Source organism: Chiloscyllium plagiosum, chromosome 2, assembly GCF_004010195.1.
Source record: "Chiloscyllium plagiosum isolate BGI_BamShark_2017 chromosome 2, ASM401019v2, whole genome shotgun sequence".
NCBI classification, from domain to species: Eukaryota; Metazoa; Chordata; class Chondrichthyes; order Orectolobiformes; family Hemiscylliidae; genus Chiloscyllium; species Chiloscyllium plagiosum.
The window spans coordinates 86,049,056-86,065,907 of NC_057711.1; the positions used below are offsets into that span (position 1 = coordinate 86,049,056).

The following is a 16,852-nucleotide window of genomic DNA, read 5'->3' on the forward strand; positions in this document are numbered from 1 at the left end:
TTCTTCAGGAATGAGGAAAGTTGGTCCAGCAGGCTAAGATAAAAGATAGGGAGGAGGGACTTGGGAAGGAGGGTTTCAGGGTGAGGACCAGTTCGGTCAGTCGAAGGAGGGTTTCAGGGTGAGGACCAGTTCGGTCAGTCGAAGGAGGGTTTCAGGGTGAGGACCAGTTCGGTCAGTCGAAGGAGGGTTTCAGGGTGAGGACCAGTTCGGTCAGTCGAAGGAGGGTTTCAGGGTGAGGACCAGTTCGGTCAGTCGAAGGAGGGTTTCAGGGTGAGGACCAGTTCGGTCAGTCGAAGGAGGGTTTCAGGGTGAGGACCAGTTCGGTCAGTCGAAGGAGGGTTTCAGGGTGAGGACCAGTTCGGTCAGTCGAAGGAGGGTTTCAGGGTGAGGACCAGTTCGGTCAGTCGAAGGAGGGTTTCAGGGTGAGGACCAGTTCGGTCAGTCGAAGGAGGGTTTCAGGGTGAGGACCAGTTCGGTCAGTCGAAGGAGGGTTTCAGGGTGAGGACCAGTTCGGTCAGTCGAAGGAGGGTTTCAGGGTGAGGACCAGTTCGGTCAGTCGAAGGAGGGTTTCAGGGTGAGGACCAGTTCGGTCAGTCGAAGGAGGGTTTCAGGGTGAGGACCAGTTCGGTCAGTCGAAGGAGGGTTTCAGGGTGAGGACCAGTTCGGTCAGTCGAAGGAGGGTTTCAGGGTGAGGACCAGTTCGGTCAGTCGAAGGAGGGTTTCAGGGTGAGGACCAGTTCGGTCAGTCGAAGGAGGGTTTCAGGGTGAGGACCAGTTCGGTCAGTCGAAGGAGGGTTTCAGGGTGAGGACCAGTTCGGTCAGTCGAAGGAGGGTTTCAGGGTGAGGACCAGTTCGGTCAGTCGAAGGAGGGTTTCAGGGTGAGGACCAGTTCGGTCAGTCGAAGGAGGGTTTCAGGGTGAGGACCAGTTCGGTCAGTCGAAGGAGGGTTTCAGGGTGAGGACCAGTTCGGTCAGTCGAAGGAGGGTTTCAGGGTGAGGACCAGTTCGGTCAGTCGAAGGAGGGTTTCAGGGTGAGGACCAGTTCGGTCAGTCGAAGGAGGGTGTCGGTGGAAGGGTACTGGGTGGTAGGGCGGGAAAGGAAGAAGCGGGGTGCTTTGAGTCCTTCGTGATGGGGGATGGAGGTGTACAGGGACTGGATGTCCATGGTGAAGATGAGGCGTTGGGGACCGGGGAAGCGGAAATCCTGGAGGAGGTGGAGGGCGTGGGTGGTGTCCGGATCGTAGATGGGGAGTTCTTGGTCTAAGGGGGACAGGGCCATGTCGAGGTATGCAGGGATGAGTTCGGTGGGGCAGGAGCAGGCTGAGACAATGGGTCGGCCGGGGCAGTCAGGTTTGTGGATTTTGGGCAGGAGGTAGAAGCGGGAGGTGCGGGGTTGTGGGACTATGAGGTTGGAGGCGGTGGATGGGAGATCCCCCGAGGTGATGAGGTTATGGACGGTCTGGGAGATGATGGTTTGGTGGTGGGGGGTGGGGTCATGGTCAAGGGGGCAGTAGGAGGAGGTATCTGCGAGCTGGCGTTTGGCCTCAGCGGTGTAGAGGTCGGTGCGCCAAACTACGACCGCGCCTCCCTTGTCTGCTGGTTTGATTAATGTTGGAAGGCTGTTGCAAGGAAAATGAGCATGAAGGAGGAGGCACAGAGCTCACAGATTGGATCAATCTGCAGTTTATTTATTCTCTTAGCACCTACCTGCATGCTTACAGCTTCCCTGACTCTCATTGCCTTTCAGTGCCTATTAGCGCTGTCACTCAACCATGCAGCTTGCCTTGCTGGTCAACGGTTCTCAGTCAAGGAGGCAGAAATCTTGCTGTATGGCTGGGTTCTGCATTAATCTCACATCTGCTTCATATGCCAATAGCTTAAGCAGCAAATGGACTGCATGAGAAGCAAGCAAGCAGCCAGGCCTCAAATCCTAGGGGGCTAGTCTTCACTGCAGTGTATGGAGGCACTTGTCAATCAGGGGGTTTGGCACAGTAACCCGAGGGTGGTGTCCCATACCAGTGCAGGGAATTGAACGTGGCGAACTGTTTGGTTAGAGTATTCTTGGTCAGAGGTGTCTGAGCTGCTGCAGACATGGTGGATTCTGTGGCTCCATAGCAGTCAGTCTGTGAATTGGGGTAAGTCTATGAGGGAGATAAACAGACATGAGTCAAGGACCTGGGCATTAATCATCCAGTTAGTGCACTCAGTGATGTGGGCCACAATCAGTCTGTTGGGTCCATCCAGGGCAAGTAAGGGAAAGGAGTGTTGGGAAGAGAAATGGGGTTGGTAAAGGAGACTCTGGAATCTATTCATGCCGACTGAGATCTGTACGCCTGGGGGGAGGGAGAAATGATTAGTAGTGAAGGAAATATCTTTATTTGTAAGGTGGGGTATGTGGTAAAGTATGGATGGGAACAAGATAATGCAAGAAATGGGTTTGCCCATGTTCAAGAACACTTTGGCTTTGAGGGGACAATGTATGACCATAGTGGGCAATGCTATCTAATATGCCAGAGTTGGGGGGAATGGTGGGCATGGGGAGGTTTGCCTAGATGGGTTGGTGAGGACCTGAGAAGGTGGATCTATTGGTTTCATAGGTAGAAGAAGATCTGAATGTTTGGGACTTTGCAGTCATAAAGGTGGAGGTTGAAAGCCATTGCTCAAAGAGTGCTTGCTGTTACCTTTCACTGTGCTGGAAATCAAAACTATTCAATGAGAAACAAAATGACAGTGAGCTGACCCAGAATGGGTCAGGAAAATATCTTGACTTGTGAGGAGATAGCTGAAGGACCCACTGATGTGATGCCCTTAAGAAGACTGGACTAGTGGAGCCCCTAATCCCTGCCGATCCTATTGTACTAGTCCCTGTCCTAGACATTACTGAGCCCCTAATCCCTGGTGATCCTATTGTACTAGTCCCTGTCCTAGACATTACCGACCACTACATTCAGCACCAACACCTTGGCACACACAGCCCAGAGAAAGAATAGGAGTGTTCAACAACGAGGGGCATTGGTGCCAGCAGAACTCATAGCCCTGCATAAATCTTGTTCATCTTGTTTCCACATGCTTCAGTAGACTCTCAATACAGATATGATCCTTGGACATCAAGTTAGGTATCATGTATCATACTTACATTCAGAATTAGAAAGAAATTCAAAAAATAGAGATGTTTGGCAAAACCATGAACATTTACACAGTGCAGTTTCATCTGTGCCACCAGTGTGCTTTTTTTACCTTTCCTTCCCACTATGTCTCCGTTTTGTCCCAGGTTTTGCAGCTGGGTGGAGGAAGCCTGTTTAGCAGTGGAGATTATCGGCCTTGGAATTTGATCCTTTGTGTCTGGATCGGCCGCCTTGCCAGAGGCAGATTACCTGCTGAGAAAGTAATTTTACAATTTAAAGAAGCAATAGTTTTAAAGTGAGAGGGGAAAGATTTAAAAGGGACTTGAGAGGCAATCTTTTTCATGCACAGGGTCGTTTGTATATGGAATGAACTACCAGAGGAAGTGGTAGGTGTAGGTACTGTTACAGTATTTAGAAGACATTTAGACAGGTACATGAATAGGAAATGTTTAAAGGGATATGGGCCAAACACAAGCAAATGGGACTAGTTTAGTTTGGGAAACCTGGTTGGAATGGGACAAGTTGGACTGAAGGACCTGTTTGTGTGTTGTATGACTCTGACACATCTTGGCTGAACTTCTAAAGATCAGAGAGGGGCTGGCAGGTTAAGGTATGAAGGGCATGGCCACTTTGAGTGTCTTATGTGTACGCTTCACTGGTCTTCCCCCACTGGTTGGATGTTTCCTGGCACTCCCTTGCCTCATTGTGAGGAAAGGGGACTTGATTGAGTGCCCCAGTCCTTTGCCATGCCTTTGATCACGAAGATCACCTTGGATGATGAAGTGCATGTATTCAGCAGACTGAGCATGCTGGATTTGGCTCTTGATGGCAACCATTAATCTGTCCATGTAAGCACCCAGATGTTGACAAGCTCGAGGTAGCTGAGTTCCAAAGATAAGTGTACTAGTGTAGCCTCTGGGCTGTGAGGACTATTGATTCCCTAACACTTGCCTGCTGCACTGTTTCTTATTATACGTTCCTGATTGACAACACTATGGAGTCCACTGTCACCTGGAGCTGAACAGGTGCCTGCATCTGGCAGTGCCCAAGTCTCAGGAGCCAGAGACATTTCTTCCTCAGCCAGACACAAAGCTGTAACAGTGAGGTATTCACCTTCCTTTGCTCCCTGAAGTATAAAGCTGATGTGCCCACCGAGGCTTTGGTCTCTGAGTTGGTAGGCATTGCAGGAGGTGGCCTAGCCAATGCTTCCTCAGAAGCCTTGGAGCTCTCTTCCTCAGAGATTAATGAAGTGCCTTCTAGTGGTGAAGCCCAGTTTTCTGCAGAAGTTGTGATCATCCCACTGGCTCCTGCAAGACACAAAGGAGAGAAGACCAATGGTTATCATGGTGTGCAATGGATACTGAAAATGTGTTGCTGGAAAAGCGCAGCAGGTCAGGCAGCATCCAAGGAACAGGAGAATCGACGTTTGGGCATAAGCCCTTCTTCAGGCTTATGCCCGAAACATCGATTCTCCTGTTTCTTGGGTGCTGTCTGACCTGCTGCGCTTTTCCAGCAACACATTTTCAGCTCTGATCTCCAGCATCTGCAGTTCTCACTTTCTCCTGTGCAATAGATACCCCAGGCATTGGGATTAATCTGAGAATTGCAATGGGATGAGGATTGGTTCTAACTTGATTAACGTGCTTATAAGAACCACCCTGGTCTTCGCACCCTGTAGTAGATAAGGAGCCTGGAGGTGGATACCCTCCACCAGTCCTAGGGTCTTTCTCCCATGTCAAAGGCTGTTTTGTCCTCCTGTACTGGGAGAGAAGAAAGAACTGTTGTGTGGTGAATGTAGGCGGCATCACTGTTGGTCCTGTTGCAGGTGTTCAAAAGATGGTGGAGTATTTGGGAAGGTGAGTAGGTAGCCCCAGGGCCATGAAGGGTTTGGAGGTTGGTGGGACCGAGTGTGAGTGAGGGAACATGTTGCCTGCAATCATGAGAATGTTAGAGTATGAACATTAGTAGGAGCTGGGTGCAGGGTTGGTGTGAGTTAGCAGAGTGTGGCACCTAATGTGGTGGAATGGAGAAGGTCATTGATGTTCTTGCAGGGTTCCTGGCCATTCTTCTAGACTGGAAGGATCATCAAATAAAGCCATGTGGATAGTAGTAAAAAACACAAAAAGGGAAAACGTGCTTTGGATGTGCACTATGCCTCCAAACAATCATGGAGAGAGAGATCAGATATGTAACCAAATTTCAGAGAAATGTCAGAATAAGAAGACAGTAATTGTTGAGGATTTTAACTACCCAAATATTAACTGGGATAGTGTAGTTTGCAAAGTAGAGAGGGAACAAAATTCTTGAAGTGCATCCAGGAGATTGTTAGTTTGTTTGTTTGCTTTAGCCTGTACGTAGAAAGCCCAGGAGACAAAGGGCATCTCTCGATCTAGTTTGGACTTGAACTGGGACAGGTGGAAGTTGTAAGAATAGGCAAGCATTTTGAAGATGGTGACTGCAACTCAGTTCAATTTATAGTAGTCATAAAAAAGGATAAGGATAGGCCAGGAATAATAGTTCTAAACAGGAAAGACTAATTGTACTAAGGTATGATTTGGCCCACGTAGACTTGGGAGCAGCAACTTGCAGATAAACTGTATCAGAGCAGTGAGATGCATTCAAAGAGAAAATAGTGAGAGTACAAGGCACAGGCATTCCTGTAAAGAGTTGGGCTACAACCAGAGAAGCCAGAATGTCAAGGATGTTGATGAGGATAATGTATTTTTTGTGACGGACTGGATATGAAAGTAGGAGCCTGTGGACTTCGAGGCAAAGTAAAGCATTGGTTCTAAAATTGGCTAAGAGACTGGAAGCAGAAGGTGGTGACTGGAAGTCTATTTCTACTGGGGGTTACACCAAGCTCAGGGCTTTTGATGTTTGTCATGTACTGTAATAATTTATAGGGGGTACAATCAAGAAGTATGTGGTGACACAGAAATTGATAAGGTGGTAAATAGTGAAAAGAATATGAATGGGCTAGATGATGCAAATGAAATTCAACCTGGTATGAAGTAATGCAATTGTGGATAGGTTAACAAGGCAAGAGATTACAGTGTGAATGGTCGGCTCCTAGAAAGTACGGAAGATGAGGGGGAACTTAATGTGCATATCCACACGTCCCTGAAGGTAGCAGGGCAGGTAATTAGATCATTAAGGCATATGGGCTACTTACCTTTATTAGCCAAGGTATTAAATGCAAGTGGAAGGAAATCATAATAGAACTATGTAAGACACTACAACAGGAATGCTGCATATTTTCTGGTCACCACATTATGAGAAGGGTGTGATTGTTTGAGAGAGGGTGCAGAGAATATTTACCAGGATGCTATCTGGGCTGGAGTGCCTGAGCTCTGAGCAAAGATTAGATAGACTGGGTTTGCTTTCCTTCATGTGGCTACAGTTGAAATAGGACCTCGTAGATGTGTAAAACATTGTAAGGAGCATTGATTTGGCTAGATAAGAAAACATTTCCATTAGTAGAGGAATCAATAACGAAGAGGCATGGATTTAAGAAAAGCAGTTGAAGGCAAAGAGGAGAGTTTAGTTTAGATTAGATTAGATTCCTTACAGTGTGAAAACAGGCCCTTCGGCCCAACAAGTCCACACCGGCCCTCCAAAGAGTAACCCACCCAGACTAATGCACCTAACACTACGGGCAATTTATCACGGCCAATTCACTTGACTTGCACATCTTTGGACTGTGGGATGAAACCGGAGCACCCGGAAGAAACCCACGCAGACACTGGAAGAATGTGCAAACTCCACACAGACAGTCGCCCAAGGCCGGAATCAAACCTGGGACCCTGGGTGCTGTGAGGCAACAGTGCTAACCACTGAGCCATGTGCTGCCCTTGTTGACGAAACACCTTTTTCACTGAGCAGGGGCTGGGTGTTTGGTGCTCAATATCTGAAAGGGTGGGTGCATTAGAATACTCGGAACATTTAAGCAGTATTTAGATACTCACTTGCATTGCCATAGCTTCCAAGGCTATGGGCGAAAGCCTGAAAATGCAGTCATATCTTTGTTGACCATAGTGGATGCGATGGGCCAATTGACCTCCTTTTGTGCTTGCCACTTCCTGTACAAGTCCGTTGTTAAATACAGAAATTATTGCCTCTGTACTGCTCAGCCGAGAAATAAAATGGAGATTTTAATCAAGAGCCAGTTTTTGATAGTTTTAAGTTAGGCAAGTGGAGTTTACTCTTATTTTAAACATTTATTGCTGCTGCAATTATTCATAAATATTTAAAGTTATTTTCTTGTAATTGAAATAATTTTAGATTACTTTCAGGACCTACCTGTTTTATATATACTTGAATTAGGAAGTAACTTCTGCTGGGGAGTTCGTGAAATTATGTGAAATATAAATTGTGCATATATTTACCAGTCGCTAAAGCGAGGGAGAAAGATAACTTGGAACTTTTGATTGCTTTGTTATGCTTCCTCTTAACATTTCATGGTTATCTTGCTATAAATCCATCTCTTCACAATATAATATAATTAATTGGTGTAGGTGGTGTGAGAATCCTTTGTGTCTGCTAGGGTGCTCGATAGGGCTTGGGAACCAAAAACTCATACTCTTTAAAGTTTCATTACAAAATGAGTACAAGTATACACAATCAACCTTGGTTACAGCCTTTGTAAAAGTTCACACATGCTAACAAGTTACAAAATTTATTGATTTAATTTGTTTTACACCTGGACTGTGAAAGAGAGTCCTATTAAACTATCAGTTTGGAAAAGAAACCCATGAGGGCAGCACGATGTGCAGTGAAATGTAAAATGATGTGAAAATATGTGGAAGGTAGTTTCTTTGGGATATGGAATATTGAATCTGCAAATTTAATGACCAGGCAATGAAAAGTGAGTCCAGTTACATCTTGCAAAGTGTACTTTCCCTATCAAGATCAAAAGGATAATATGGGATTTTACGGGTGAGCTTGGGTTAAGTTTAGAATGCTAAATACTCTTTGAAGTACCTTAAAAGGATAACCCTGTCAGTCATATTAAATAGTACTTCTGGCAACCACAGTGGCATAAGTGATGTTGTATCCCCATATATGGGTACCATAAAATAAGCACTGCTTCATAGTTGGCCTGCAGTGTTATATTGAATGTAACGTGCAAAGCTGGTAAGTTGTATCTGGATCTATCAACAGGGGCACCTGTTCTTGCCTTTAGATTTTGGTGTAAACAAATGTGTCTTGAATTAGGATGTAGAGAAAATGTTGAGCAATGCAGTAGGAATTGTTTGGAAAATAATTCTGCCTTATGTGCAAGGGATCTTACAATGTAAAACTATATTTTCTCAATTAGCTCATCTAGTTTTTAAGAGTTAAATGCTTTCAAGTTAATATAAGTACAATACATAAAAGTGTCAATGCTCTTAGAAAATATTTTAAAGATCACTTCTAGCGAGATGGAATTTTTGAAATTTGTTAAAATATAAGTGCCTGACAGTACACTTGTTTTATATAACTTCAAAATTACTGTGTACATTATATATATGCATTGTGTATAAACAGACATTTTTTTTGATTTATGAATACACTGTTCTCTCATTGTACCTTTCTACATTTCAGCTTTTGCCAGACCAGCTGGTATTGCTCCTAGAATTGCTGTTGGAAGTAAAATCCTTTTCTTTCCGAACACTGCAGTTGCTCCAGAAGCATTATTGCCTCCGGGAGCAGGATGCAGAGGTAATTCATTTACTGGCCCACTGAACTGTTGTGTCAACACTTGAAAAACTATGCCAAAGGGAAAAATGAAGTTCACAGGGCTTAAAACGGTGGCTGTATATTCATTTAAGCCAGCCAAGTTAGAATGCACTATAAATAATCAACTCTCTTGTTTTAAACCTAATGGGGGAAGAAAGGTTTATGGAGTCTTGCAATCTCTTGGCAGGGAAAAAAATAAGTTTCTATCCAAGTTGTTCAAAAGCTTTATTTGACATTGTTCAAAATCTTATGTTTCTCAATAGTACTTTGAGAGTTATGGTCTACTTCAAATTGTTGAAAAAATATTAATGCAGTAAAGTTGTTTTCAGGAGTACAGATATCTCATTATCTTTCCTTTGTAGAAATAAACTAAGAGGTGGCAGTGATGTAGTGGTAAAGTCACTGGATTGGGAATCCAGAATCCCAGATCAGTAGTCTTGAGAAAATGAATTGAAATCCCACCATGGCAGATGGTGAAATTTGAAATTGATAAAATTTTTTGGAATTAGAAAGGTAGCTTAACGGCAACAACTGTCAGTTGTCAGTAAAACTGGTTCACTAATGTCCTGCAGGAAAGGAAATCTGCCATCCTTAACCTGGTGGAGCAGGGAAGAAGAATATGCCCTTGTCCAGCAGGACTACTAAAACAGTGATTTTTAAAAAAATTTCATTCACTTGTGGGACTTGGGTGTCACTGGCTGGCCAGCATTTACTGCCCTTTCCTCATTGCCCTTGAGATGGTGGTGGTGAGTGGCTTTCTTGAACTGCTGCAATCCATGTGCTCTAGGTTGACCCCCAATGTCCTTAGTGGGGGAGTTTCAGGATTTTGATACAGCAACAGTGAAGGGATGCTGATTTTCCCCTGTCTGCAATATTCCTGGCAAATCTCAGGAACATTGTGGGACAGCTCTGGACTAACATTACTTTTAAAGATGGCATGGGCACAATGCATGTGAGTGGATAGCAGAATATCCTGCCAGTAGTGAGTTGTTCCAAGAAAGGTGTGTGGCAAGATGGAGCTGGGATTGGATTTGAGGGATGCCATAGGGGAAGGGTAGGTAGTTAATTGGGCAGGTTTGATTAGATATATCAAGAAATTTGCTTGGGTTTGTGGTAGAAATCCCTCCAAAAAACATGACACAACTCGGACTTAGTTAAGAAATGTTGTGGTTCTGTTCGCCGAGCTGGGAATTTGTCTTGCAAACGTTTCGTCCCCTGTCTAGGTGACATCCTCAGTGCTTGGGAGCCTCCTGTGAAGCGCTTCTGTGATGTTTCCTCCGGCATTTATAGTGGCCTGTCTCTGCCGCTTCCGTTTGTCAGTTCCAGCTGTCCGCTGTAGTGGCCGGTATATTGGGTCCAGGTCGATGTGTTTGTTGATAGAGTCTGTGGATGAGTGCCATGCCTCTAGGAATTCCCTGGCTGTACTCTGTTTGGCTTGCCCTATAATGGTACTGTTGTCCCAGTCGAATTCATGTTGCTTGTCATCTGCGTGTGTGGCTACTAAGGATAGCTGGCCATGTCGTTTCGTGGCTAATTGGTGTTCATGGATACGGATCATTAGCTGTCTTCCTGTTTGTCCTATGTAGTGTTTTGTGCAGACCTTGCATGGGATTTTGTACACTACATTGGTTTTGCTCATGTTGGGTATCGGACATGAAATTGTTGTGGAGAATTCACCACAAAGGTTTACAGGAAAGCAGACCAAGTCCTAAACTATGAAAGCAACCACCCCAACACACACAAAAGAAGTTGCATCAAGACACTATTCAAAATGGCCACAACACACTGCAGTACACCAGGACTGCAAAAAGAGGAAGAAGAACACCTATACAATGTATTCGCCAAAAACTGATACCCACGCAATTTCATCAACAGATGCCTAAGGGAAAGACAACAGAATGAGGACATGCCGCAACCCAAAGGACTAGCCACACTACCATACATTAGGAGCATTTCCGAACTGACAGCCAGACTACTGCGACCACTAGGACTCATAACAGCACACAAACCAACAGCCACTCTCAGACAACAACTCACCAGAACGAAGGACCCGATATCCAACATGAGCAAAACCAATGTAGTGTACAAAATCCCATGCAAGGACTGCACAAAACGCAACATAGGACAAACAGGAAGACAGCTAACGATCCGTATCCATGAACACCAACTAGCCACGAAATGACACGGCCAGCTATCCTTAGTAGCCACACACGCAGATGACAAGCAACATGAATTCGACTGGGAGAACACTACCATTATAGGGCAAGCCAAACAGAGTACAGCCAGAGAATTCCTAGAGGCATGGCACTCATCCACAGACTCTATCAACAAACACATCGACCTGGACCCAATATACCGGCCACTACAGCGGACAGCTGGAACTGACAAACGGAAGCGGCAGAGACAGGCCACTATAAATGCCGGAGGAAACATCACAGAAGCGCTTCACAGGAGGCTCCCAAGCACTGAGGATGTCACCTAGACAGGGGACGAAACGTTTGCAAGACAAATTCCCAGCTCGGCGAACAGAACCACAACAACGAGCACCCGAGCTACAAATCTTCTCCCAAACTTTAGTTAAGAAATGTAAGATTCGGCTCTTGCTGTCTGATCAAAGGAACCAGCAGAGGAAAAGGATTTCCCATTGAAAGCCATGTCCTATCTTTATCTTAAACATAAACCAGAAGAACTGCAGATGCTGTAAATCAGAAACAAAAACAGATGTTGCTGGAAAAGAAAGGCCCAATGACCCTGCCTGAACTCCGATTTCTCTTCGTAAATGCTGCCAAACCTGCTGAACTTTTCCAGCAATTTTTGTTTTCGTTTCTTTCTTTAAACATTCCTTTCACCATTTGGGTGCATTTCAAATTTTGCTGTTAGCAAATTCAGATTCTCAAACTGACATAGAGGCATTTGAACCTTTGTTCCCTGGGTGATTAGTCCAGGTCTCTGGATTACTGGTACAGCAACAACCTTTAAACTACTGTATCTTTTGGACATATGAAATCTAGTAAAGCATGGCAGCCACAGTACTCAAACAAATCCCACATCTTTACCCGACCAGAGTTTCCTTCTGTCCTTAGAACCTATTTTCTTTCATAGTGTATCCCAAGTAATAAGGTGCAAACTTAAATCAACAGCCAAGTAGCCCAGGAGTAAAATCACTCTGAGCATTATAAAAAGGTGATAATTTCCACAAAGTTGTGGATGTTTGGTCAAATTATTTTTTTTTGAGGAAATCAGACTTCTAATGGGTAAGTGTATCGGGAGGTATGGATCAACCGTTGGTAGATGGACCTGAGGTACAGTTCAGCCCCTGATCTACTTCAATAGTAGAACCAGGTCAAGGAGCTGAACCACCTATTCCTGGTCCTCTGCCTGAACTACCTCTCAGTTTCAAAGATTATTAGTTGCATGACAAGTTGAGTATTCTGAATCATTTGGAGTTTTGCAGGTTGCAAGAACCTTTGGGAATAGGAGCTACATATTATTATCTTGACAAAAGAGAGTGCATAGATTGGATAGGTTGGGCTTGTGTACAGGCGAAAGTAGGGATTGCAGATGCTGGAAGTTAGAGTCGAGAGTATGGTGCTGGAAAAGCACAGCAGGTCAGGCAGCATCCGAGGAGCAGGAGAGTCGATGTTTTGGACAAAAGCCCTTCATCAGATGAAGGGCTTTTGCCTGAAACGTCGACTCTCCTACTCCTCAGATGCTGCCTAACCTGCTGTGCTTTTCCAGCACCACACTCTGGGCTTGTTTCCACTAGGGGTTTGAAGAGTGAGCGGTGACTTGATTGAAGTGTATAAGATTCTGAATGGTCTAGACTAGATGAACACAGGGTGTTTCCTCTTGTGGGTGAGTTGAGAACTTTTACATAATTTTTCAACCATTGATCTTTTCTATAATTTCCAACTTCTACTTCACAACAGAACACCTACCGGATTTATCGTGTTTTTTATTAAGGTGTGGCTACCTAAGGGATTAAAAATCGTCTGAGTAATTTTACAGAATTTAATGTAATCACTGCTGTGATACCAAACCTTTTTCAAAATACATGATCAAAAAGAGTTTTCAGACAAAGATTAGATATCATAATGAAAAATTAGTGACCGTGAAAGTAATTTTAAAATATATTCTGAGCGATTTTTGAAATGATTTGTAGCTCACGTTGAGGTTCTCGATGTGTTGGTTCACTGAGCTGGAAGATTCGTTTCCAGATGTTTCCTCACCATACTAGGTAACATCATCAGTTAGCCTCTGGTGAGACTCTGCTGTTATGTCCCGCTTTCTATTTATGTGTTCAGGTTTCTTTGGATAGTGATGTCGTTTCTGGTTCTTTTTCTCAGAGGATAGTAGAAGGGGTCCAAATCAATGTGTTTATTGATAGAGTTCCAGTTGGAATGCCATGCTTCAAAGAATTTCCATGCGTGACTCTGTTTGGCTTGTCCGAGGATGGAAGTGTTATTCCAGTCAAAGTGGTGTCCTCCTTCGTCTGTAAGTAAGGATACTAGTGATAGTGGGTCATGTCTTTTTGTGGCTAGTTGATGTTCATGTATCCTGGAAGAACAATTAGCCACCAGGATACATGGTGCTGGCAAAGGATATCAAGTCGGCACGGATGATTTGGATTGGAGAGTGTTTCTGTGCTGTGTAGCTCTGTGACTCTGAGTCTAATAAATTAAAATTAAGAGGGATTTCTCTTTTATGGAGAGTTAGCAGAAGCTCAGATAATTCTCCTTGGAGCTGAGAAGGTTAAACAGTGATTTAGTCCAGATTTGTTCCCAGGATATTTAATTTGCAAAGAGACAGAGAAATTATTAACATTATCACAATTTTTAGTAACCACTTTCAGGTAATTGGCAAATAATGCAGGGTGAAAATGTGAAGGTTATTTTACTTAGTAAGTTCTGAGCATCTAGAACAGTGAACGGCAATTGGATGAAGATTCTAAAAAAGAGATTTGCAATTTAACTTTTTAAATTAACATTTGGAGGGCTATGGACAAGTGGCAGGAGAATTGAAACAGATTTGCAGAAAGCTGAGTCGCAAGTAGATAGGATAGTGAAGAAGGCAGTTTGGTATGCTTTCCTTTATTGGTCAGTGTATTGTGTATAGGAGTTGGGACATCATGTTGCGGCTATACAGGAAATTGGCTCGGCCACTTTTGGAATATTGTATAGGTCTCCCTCCTATAGGAAAGATGTTGTGAGACTTGAAAGGGTTCAGCAAAGATTTCTAAGGATGTTGACAGGATTGGAAGGCTTGAGCTATATGGCGAGGCTGAATAGTCTGGGGCTGTTTTTCCTGGATTGCAGAGGCTGAGGGGTGGCCTTATAATGGTTTACAAAATCATGAGGGACATGGATAGATTAGTTGACAAGGTCTTTTCCCTGGGTTGGGGGAGTCTAGAACTAGAGTACAATGGTTTAAGGTGAGATGGAAAAAATTTAAAAGAGACCTAAGGGGCAATGTTTTCACTCAGACAGTATGGAATGAGCTGTCAGAGGAAGTGGTACATTTACAACATTTAAAAGGCATCTGGATGATATATGAATAGGAAAGGTTTAGAGGAATTTGGGCCAAGTGCTAACAAATGGGACTCGATTCGTTTAGGATATTCGGTCAGCATGGACGAGTTGGACCGAAGGGTCTGTTTCCATGCTGTACATCTCTATGACTCTTTGACATCCATGCCGATCAGGTTTCCCCAGCTAAACTAGTCCCACTTACCTGTGTTTAGCCCATATCCCTGTAAACCTTTCCTATTCATGTACCTGTCCACATGCCTTTTAAATGTTGTAACTGTATTTGCATTTACCACTTCCTTTGGCAGATTATTCCATACATGAACTGCCCTGTGTGTGAAAAATTTGCCCCTAAAGCCTCTCTTAAATCTTTATCCTCTCACTTTATCTATGCCCCTCATGATTTTATAAATGTCTATAAGGTCACCCCTCAACTTCCTACACATCTGTGAAAGAAGTCCCAGCCTATCCTTATAACTCAAACCTTCCAGTCCTGGCAACATCCTTGTAAATCTTTTCTGAACAATCTCCAATGTGAAAATGTCCTTCTTATAGCAGGGCAACCAGAATTGTATACAGTATTCTAAAAATGGCTTCTCAAATGTCCTGTACAGCTGCAAATTGACATCCCAACTCTTATACACAATGGAAAGATACTTGAAAACAATTTAAGCTAAAAGCACAGTAATACACAACAGTAAAAGAAAAATACTCTAAATATATTTGAAGTAAAAAGGAAAAGTTATGGCAGGAAAGTTATATTAACAGTTCAGTTGAAAGAAACCAAAATAAAATGCCTCTTTGGATTTTTAAGAAGGAGCCTTTCTGTCTAAGATTTCACTCTAGCAGCAGAGAACTTGAGCTTTTAGCTCCAGCAGCCAGCAAAAGCCTAATTGAAAGCAAAACTAAAATCTGTGTGAGCCTGACCCTGCCAATTCATGATTCTTTTGACTTACTTTTAAAAAATCACCTAGGGAGAACTCAAAGCTGTTTACCCACTGTCTGAATAAAGGGGATATTTCAGCACCAGTGTGTGACGATACTCTCTTGCAGGGGATACAGGACAGAACATACCTCTTAAAGGCACAGTGTTGTTATACTTTTTTATTGTTGTTGAAGGAAAAAAGACAAAAAAAGGGAAATTAATTGAATTTTAAAAAGTAGTTTAAAGACTTGGAGACGGTACAGTAAATATGAGGTTCCTGATATGTAATTTTTAATTTATAAAATCATTCCTTTTGGCTGTAATCCAATGATACAGTAGCTAAAATAAACTTTTATGAATGTACCTAAGCTAAATTCTAAATCATTGACTGGATCGTTGGAGATCTTAAACGTTTTAGTTTTCAATTTGTTTATGGGATATGTGCATCATTAACTTCTCCAGGGCAATTAAGGAAGGTCAGTGACCTGCTTTTTTGAATTACTTTATTTCACATAATGTGCTGTTAAGAAGGAAGTTCTAGTAGTTTATCCCAGTGACATTGGAGGAACAGCCTGGTGTGTGACTTTCATCAGATTTAAAGGTGGTGTTTCTCACATGCATCTCCTACCCTTATTCTTCTAGTTGTTAGAGGTTGTGGATTTGGTCGGTGTTATCAAAGGAGGTTTGGTGAGTTGCTGTACTGCATCTTGCAGATAGTATGCAGTGCTTCTACTATATTGCTAGTATTGAATAGAGTGAATGTCGAAGGTGGTGAATGGGATACTAATCAAGTGGGTTGCTTTGTTCTGGATGGATTAAACTTTGAGTGTGTTGTATACATACATGCAAGTGATGAGTAGTCTATCAGACTTTAAACTTCTGAGTTGGGGGGAAGGGAAAGTGAAAGCGAGAGGGAGTATGGAGTTAAATGGAAAGATAAGCGGCAGGATAGCATATGTACAGACAGATTTAAACTTGAGACAGACTGGGAATGCAGCAAAAAGGAAGGATAACTTAGGACATCTTATGACTTCCAATATCTCTAATGATAAGAAAGTTAGCATTAAGGCACTTTACCTGAATGCTCGTAGCATTCATAACAAAGCAGACGAACTAATGGCACAGATCATCGTGAATGATTATGATGTGGGAGGCATCACAGAGATGTGGTTACAGGGGGGTCAGGACTGGCAGTTAAACATCCAAGGGTTTTCAACTTATCGAAAAGACAGGGAGGTGGGCAGAGGGGGCGGGGTTGCCTTGTTAGTTAAGAACGAAATTAAATCTATGGTGCTGAATGACATAGCGTCGGATGATGTGGAGTCTGTGTGGGTGGAATTGAGGAACCACAAAGGCAAAAAAACCATAGTGGGAGTTATGTACAGACCTCCTAACAGTGGTCAGGACCAGGGGCGCAACATGTACCGGGAAATAGAGAAGGCATGTCAGAAAGGCAAGGTCACAGTGATCATGGGAGACTTCAATATGCAGGTGGACTGGGTAAATAATGTTGCCAGTGAATCCAAAGAAAGGGAATTCATGGAATGCTTACAGAATGGC

At 43.5% G+C, this 16,852-nt stretch overlaps 1 protein-coding gene across 7 annotated transcripts in view; it reads left to right on the top strand.

The window, feature by feature from the left end:
* Positions 1 to 16,852, top strand: part of LOC122561552 (aminopeptidase O (putative)) — a 399,666-nt gene that overhangs the window by 314,118 nt on the left and 68,696 nt on the right. For 6 of the 7 annotated variants that reach the window (XR_006315040.1, XM_043713330.1, XM_043713335.1 and 3 more), the window contains exon 14: positions 8,708 to 8,824. The exons of the other annotated variant lie outside the window; for it this stretch is intronic. Coding sequence is in view for 5 of the 6 variants with exons in the window: in XM_043713330.1 (XP_043569265.1) it covers positions 8,708 to 8,824 (117 nt within the window). In the remaining variant the exon portion in view is untranslated. The remainder of the gene's footprint in view (positions 1 to 8,707; positions 8,825 to 16,852) is intronic. 7 annotated transcript variants of the gene reach the window in all.